This window comes from Muntiacus reevesi, chromosome X (genome assembly GCF_963930625.1).
Source record: "Muntiacus reevesi chromosome X, mMunRee1.1, whole genome shotgun sequence".
NCBI classification, from domain to species: domain Eukaryota; kingdom Metazoa; phylum Chordata; class Mammalia; order Artiodactyla; family Cervidae; genus Muntiacus; species Muntiacus reevesi.
Window position 1 is genome coordinate 129,602,400 of NC_089271.1, and position 7,338 is coordinate 129,609,737.

Below are 7,338 nucleotides of genomic sequence, written 5' to 3' on the forward strand. Positions count from 1 at the left end.
AACGCTCTACCTCGCTCTCGCAGTCTCCACGCCCGGAAGGTGCGGTGGTGGGAGGTGTCGGCGGGTCGTACGCGCGCACGCACGCCTCTCTGGGCGTCCCGTTTGGTCTGGGCCGGCGTGCGGGTCACGCCAACCCGACGCGCTTCTCGGAACTCGGCAGGGGGCGGGGAGAAAAGGCGAGCTGCGTGCGCGCCGGCCCTTCTGTCGTCGGTGCGACGGGAGGCTCCGCCCGGCCGAGGGCTTCTTTGCCCCGCCCCCTTCCCGCGCCGTCGTGGCGGCCACTTCCTGGCCCTCCCCACCTTTTGCGAAACCAACGAGAGGACACCGCCTGCATCTAGAGCAGCCCGACCAGGAACGTAACCGAGCGGCGCGCGAACGTGAGAGGAAACCTGTGCGCAGCTGCGCTTTTCCGCCCCTGAGCCGTTCTAGACGCGGGTGAGTGCTGCGGCTACGGCCCGCACCTGGAGCTGCTCGCGGAGCAGCCCCCTGAACGACCCCGCCCCTCTCCGGGGTAGGCCTGGGCCCTGGCTCACTCCCAGCATGCTCCGCGCGAGGTGCCCAGGCAGGTCCAGTGGGAGGAAGAGTGAGGGGGAGAGATTGAGCGCCAGCTTCCTAGAGGCGCTCCCTCTGCCCCTCCTTGGGGTCTTGGGTTGACCATGTTCTCCCCCTCACTTGTGTTCTTCATTTCATCCTCCTCCCTTTTCCATATTCCACCGCAACCACCTTCATCTAAAGAGACAGAGTGGAAAACCACTCTGGTAGTTTCTGCCTTGTTTGTACCCATGTGCAGTTTTAAGTTTCCCTCCCCTCTGCATCAAATATCCTATCATGTGCATCACATATCATGTGCTACTCCTTAGGAAAATTTCTGCAAATGACTTCCTAAGTAGTATCCCTATCAGGAAGAATCCTGAAATCCATATGCCATCATCAAGCTAAGAAACACTAGTGAATTATCATATATTGACCAGAAATAATATGAAATGCTGAAGACATATATAAAAGAATTCATTTTGCAGTGCATCTGACAATTCTGCTTGTTTCCTGTCAATTCTCTTTTCCTTATTAGAGCTGTGTTTGTTGACCGAGTTCTGTGAGTGACACAGAAAAACTGTCCTGTCTCTTTCCCCACTCCCCCACCCCTGCTTAAGAATTACGTCTGTCAAGCTATTCCACACCTGGTCCTTCAAAGGTAATGGAAGTCAAAGTCCATTTCCTCTAAAACCAAGGGTTGGTGTCCTTGAGGCAGTATGGTGATGTTAGGTGCAAGATCTGTTAAATTATGGTTAACAGATCTTACATGTTCATTTATAGGAAAACAGGGTTATTCAGTAACTTGTTTATTATCAATAATATGGATAGAAGCACTGTTGAGGTCATTGTTCTGTGCTAGAAAAAGCATTAAATTGATGTCAGGATAGCTGATTTCTAGTTCATTTCTACTACTAACTGTGACTTTGGGTCAGTTACCTAACCTCTGTGGACCCTCTGTTTCCCTATCTGTAAAATGAGAAAAGTGACATTAAGTATCTTCTAAGCCCACTTTCAACTTTAAGAGAGAAAGGGAAAAATCTAAGTAGCTCAGAACATTCCTTGTGGAGATGGAGAGGAGATTGGGAAATTTTCAACAGTTGTATTTAATGTTGACTTTTCTTTTAATTTCTAATTGGAATCAAAGTGTAGACTTTTTACTTCCCCAAAGAATAAACAGATGCCTTTGGAGGAAATAAAAATGTTCATTAATGGTCCCCAGATATGCCTTATATTGACTCATTTCTCACCCAAATAACTTAACTCTTTTCATTATGGGCTTTTATTACATCAGTTAGTTGAGATACTGTGTTGGAAATCATTTAGTCTTAGGCACAAGAGGGTAAATATTAACAAATATGGTATCAATTCCAAGAAACTTGCTTTAGATGTACTCAAAACACCTGATAGTAGTCACCGGTTAAAGAAAGCATTAGATTGAGAACAAAAGCCAGCACAGATACCAGTGGTGATATAGCAATTGTAAGTGGTTTTATTTGTTCACTTTAACATTTTCTTGTAAAAGTCCATTTTTAGCTACAGAAGTATTTAAATAATATAATGCAAGCTTGTGAAACAAAATTCCTTTCAAGAGAATGATGGACAGACGACCTCTGTAACATTGGTGTCTGGGATCAGTGCTTTAATTCAGTACTTGGTTAATTAAATCCCCATAGATGAAGTGCAGAAATAGCCTCCCAGAAAATTCTATGGCTGTGAGGTATTTCTGCAAAGTTCCAGGTTATACCTAGCAGTAATCAGATACCATTGGAAGCAAAAAATTCTTAAGATTCTCTTGTACTATTTGTAACTGATTCCATGTCAAACCTGGGAGCCTTTTTTTTTTTCCTTAACATTAAGAGCCAAATGTAAGTATAAGGGAACTATCAAATCATTAGACTAATCCTTTTCTATTAAGTATCCTAAAGTTCTTTTTCTTCTTTATAGGAAAAATGCTTTCTGAAAGCAGTTCATTTTTGAAGGGTGTAATGCTTGGAAGCATTTTCTGTGCCTTGATCACTATGCTAGGACACGTTAGGATTGGTCATGGAAATAGAATGCACCACCATGAACATCATCATCTCCAAGCACCTAATAAAGAAGACATCTTGAAAATTTCAGAGGATGAACGTATGGAACTCAGTAAGAGCTTTCGGGTATACTGTATCCTCCTTGTCAAACCCAAAGATGTGAGCCTCTGGGCTGCAGTGAAAGAAACTTGGACCAATCACTGTGACAAAGTAGACTTCTTCAGTTCTGAAAATGTTAAAGTGTTTGAGTCAATTAACATGGAAACAAATGACATGTGGTTAATGATGAGAAAAGCTTACAAATACGCCTTTGATAAATATAGAGATCAATACAACTGGTTCTTCCTTGCACGCCCCACTACATTTGCTATTATTGAAAACTTAAAGTACTTTTTGTTAAAAAAGGATCCATCACAACCTTTCTATCTAGGTCACACTGTAAAATCTGGAGACCTGGAATATGTGAGCATGGAAGGAGGAATTGTCTTAAGTATAGAATCAATGAAGAGACTTCACAGCCTTCTCAGTATTCCTGAGAAGTGTCCTGAACAGGGAGGGATGATTTGGAAGATATCTGAAGATAAGCAGCTTGCCGTCTGCCTGAAATATGCCGGAGTGTTTGCAGAAAATGCAGAAGATTCTGAAGGAAAAGATATATTTAACACCAAATCTGTTGGGCTTTTTATTAAAGAGGCAATGACTAATCACCCAAACCAGGTAGTAGAAGGATGTTGTTCAGATATGGCTGTTACTTTTAATGGACTGACACCTAATCAGATGCATGTAATGATGTATGGGGTATACCGTCTTAGGGCATTTGGGCATGTTTTCAATGATGCATTAGTTTTCCTACCTCCAAATGGTTCTGACAATGACTGAGAAGTGAAACGAGAGTATGTATATGATTGCCATACAGGATGTGTGTTGTTATTTGTAGTATCCAACACAGCAGTATGTTTCTTTTTTTGTTTTCTTTTTCAATTTGGTGGCACTGATTTACTCCCACATTGAAGTTTAGTGGTACATTTTAAAATAGGGTGGAATTTTTTTCTTAAAAAATGTGATAATTTCAACTGTGTTGGAAAGAAATGTCTTAAGAATAATAATTTTACAAATAAAGGATATATTTATGAGTAATATATGTGATAAATCCTAAATTATGAACATTAAAATCTGTGTGGCACATATTTTTGCTGATTGGTTACAAATTTAACGTGTCTTTTTAGCTTGCTAAGATATGCAAATGAAATCCCTAGTTTCGAATCTGTGATTAAAGTAAAACTTCTAGCTATGTATTTCTGTTACTTCTAATGTTGGTTTATGTTCTAAGCCATCATAAGTGCCAATGGATTTGCTTTCTCAAAATACACAACCAGAGAACCAAGAGAATGTTCCCAACCCCTGATACAGTGAAAGTTGAATGTCCCTGAAAGTGAAGATTACTTACAAAGGTTAATGATTTTCCTGGGAGCTAGTTTAGTGGCATTCCTCAGCATATACAATTTCTCTATGCATATACTGAAATTGGAATGGTGATCATAAGGAATGTAATATCATTTAACTGCACTGTTTCCCAGTTAATCAAGCTCTTAGCTATGGCTTGAATAAAAATATACCAGTTGAGATTGATTTACTCCTGCAGAGCAAGTGAGTTCTGTGGAAATCTCCTTTGTTGTTTAATCGCTAAGTTGTGACCAATTGTTCTGACACCTCATGGACTGTAGCCTACTAATCTCCTCTGTCCGTGGGAGTTCCCAGGCAAGAATACTGGAATGGGTTGCCATTTTCTTCTCCAGGGGATCTTCCAACCCAGGGATCAAACCCAAGTTTCCTGCATTACAGGCGGATTCTTTACTGCTGAACCACCAGGGAAGCCCCTTTGTGCTTAGTCTCACAGTCTTGCCCAACTCTTTGCGATCCCATGGACTGTAGCCCGCCAGGCTCCTCTGGAGCAAGAGGCAAGAATACTGGAGTGGGTTGCCACGCCCTTCTCCAGGGAAGCCCCTTTAAACCTCCTTTAAAGAACTCCTTTTGGTACTCTGGCAGTTTCATTTACCTGGGTTGAATCTGCCGTGGTTTTTGTTTACCTGTTCAAATTTTGAGATTTTTTTTTTGCATGTTCTTGATTGTACCATATGTTGATTGCACCTATTGGGTGTGGAGGCCTTAACCTCACCATTCACCTCGGATTACTATGCCATTTGCCTGATTTCAGTGGCTATCTAGAAGCTTTAAGGATGGTGGATACAATAACTTCTGTCTTCGTAAATTTGTGAAATACTTGGAGCTGACTTGCCCTCTAATTGGGCCTGCACATGCCATATTAAGTCAGAGACATAAGCCCCCACAGAGTGAGAGACCATGACATTTTAGAGATCAATTTTTCTTGTAACTGGCCTCATGATGTTAATAGTCTCCCACAGCTTTTGTAAGCCAGAAAGAGAATTTCCTTAAGAGGGCCTTGGGCTACAAATTATCAATCATCAGAGTTGTGTGTAAAACCCTTTGTTTTAATTTGTATGATTTTCCTCATTGGGGCTCTTGGTTAAGATGAAAGGTTATTTTGAAAAATAATAAAAACCCTTTTATCAAGCACCCTAATATGTGGTCTCAGATGTAATTACTACAAACCAAATCATATTCAGTGAGTATAATAATGCACAGTATTTCATTGAGTGTGACACTCAGTTTACAAGTATCACCTTGCCCCCAACACCAATATATTAAAATTTTTTCTAGTGTATTATCACCTTCAATTACATTAGGGTATCAAAATATAGTTGAAATAAATATATTAGAGAATGTATTCTATTGTTTGATTTCCTAGTGGGTACTAAGGTAACAATTGCTTTCTAAACCAAACTGATGCTCTTGATTATATTTTTATACAAGTATTCCTTTATAAAAGGGACTTCCCTGGTAGCTCAGCTGGTAGAGAATTCACCTGCAATGCAGGAGACCCCGGTTCAATTCCTAGGTTGGGAAGATCTGCTGGAGAAGGGATAGGCTACCCACTCCAGTATGCTTGGGCTTCCCTAGTGGCTCAGCTGATAAAGAATCCACCTGCAATGCGGAAGACCCAGGTTCGATCCCTGGGTTGGGAAGATCCCCTGGAGAAGGGAACAGCTACCCGCTCCAGTATTCTGGCCTGGAGAATTCCTTATAAAATATTAGTTGTCTTAAATAATACACTGTCTCTTTGAACATATTTGTACCTAGTCTTATAGATAAAACTGGAATCAGTAACACAGAAAATTGTGCTACAGAGGTCATGGTTACAGATTTGATCATCATGCATTCAGTAGTCAAAAACTGTAACCCTAAAACTACACTCTTATAGGGAAGAGAGTAGGGAAGAATGGAGGTCTAATGAGAATTGATCATGATTGTGAATATATTTTACATATGGCTGGCTAATGCCTACTATATTGGGCAACACAGGTCTAAACCATTCCCCAAGTGTGAGACCCACTGGCTGAATGTAAATGAGAGAAAACTAAGTTTCTTCTAAAAGTTATATTTATCTTTCTGGTTTTCTTGAATGTAGTGGAAACTGCACCTTGACTTTCACTAGGCCCCAGGCCATCTCCTTGCACAAGTTCAGTCACTAGACCTTTTTCAAAACACTGGATTTGGAGCAAAATATAGATTAGATCTCTTGGCTTTTTTCTTCATGTAGCTAGAAGATTGCTGTGTATCAAATCTGATTTATAATGTCCAGATTTTTCTGTAATGCATTTAAACAAACCCATCTATTGGGCTTTCTTAAAGCAGGGAACACCTGTATTAGAAAAGTTACTGAAAGCACAGTTTAGTAGTGATGTACCACTAATTTTCCACTCATTTAAAATATTCTGTTCCTTTTAGTGCCAGTTCACTTGGATTGATGCATTCACTGCATGTCTGAGTGGTTATGTGAAGAGCCTGTTTGTAAAAATTTAGCTTTTTTTTGGCATAGAAAAAAAATCAGAAATTTTTGCCAACCTTCCCACAAAGGAGTCCCCAAAGTCTAATGAAAGAAAAATAACTCAATTCCAATATAATCAAAGGTAAAATATTGTATTCAAAGGACAATGGAGGAAATTACTTATTTAGAAAGTATGAAATTATGGTGTTTATCTGGGGTCTCTAGCATAATAGAAAAGTCCACTTTTATTAGTGTGGAATCTATACACTATACTATTCCTTGCATATATTGAGTATCCATTAGCTCAACACTAGACCTGGTTATTTTGTGGAAAGCAAAAAGGTCCAAACACATGATTCATACAGGCAGTCAAACAATCATATTGTATAAGCTTTGCATGAGCAATAAAACAAGCCATTGTTTACTATTAGAATATGGTGGTTCTTTTTTCCTTAAAAATCATTTTGATAAGTTCTGTTTCTCTTAACCCATGTAATTCTTTGATAGCTTTCACTGATTCTATGCAAGAATGGCCACACTGGTTTTGCCATTGCTTTGGCAATTTAGTGAAAGACCTGGCAGGAAGAGCAGGGCCTAAAAATAAAACTAAGATTTTCTATGAATGGATGGATGGATGAGAGTGAGAAGCTGCATGTGCTCACTTGTGTCTGACTCTCTGTGACCCCATGGATTATAGCCCGCCAGGCTCCTCTGTCCATGGGATTCTCCAGGCAAAAATACTGGAGTGGGTTGCCATACCCTTCAGGGATCTTTCCAACCTAGGGATTGAACCCAGGTTTCCTCTGGTGGCTCAGCTGGTGAAGAATCCACCTGCAATGCAGGAGACCTGGGTTCGATTCCTGGGTTGGG

At 40.6% G+C, this 7,338-nt stretch overlaps 1 protein-coding gene across 2 annotated transcripts; it reads left to right on the forward strand.

Annotated features, from left to right (window-relative positions):
- Nucleotides 1-211: 211 nt before the first annotated feature.
- On the forward strand, nt 212-6,901 carry C1GALT1C1 (C1GALT1 specific chaperone 1). 2 transcript variants are annotated; one of them, XM_065916082.1, is made up of 3 exons: nt 212-435; nt 1,070-1,192; nt 2,479-6,901. In XM_065916082.1, the coding sequence occupies exon 3, from the start codon at nt 2,484-2,486 to the stop codon at nt 3,438-3,440; it is 957 nt and encodes a 318-aa protein (XP_065772154.1). In that variant the 5' UTR covers nt 212-435; nt 1,070-1,192; nt 2,479-2,483; the 3' UTR covers nt 3,441-6,901. The 2 variants fall into 2 exon arrangements, with proteins under 2 accessions (XP_065772154.1, XP_065772153.1); XM_065916081.1 differs by lacking the exon at nt 1,070-1,192 and having other exon boundaries at nt 218-435.
- Nucleotides 6,902-7,338: the final 437 nt, after the last annotated feature.

Coding starts and splice junctions, on each gene's coding strand:
- C1GALT1C1 (XM_065916082.1), top strand. CDS start 2,484: ATGCTTTCTGAAAGCAGTTCATTTTTGAAGGGTGTAATGCTTGGAAGC.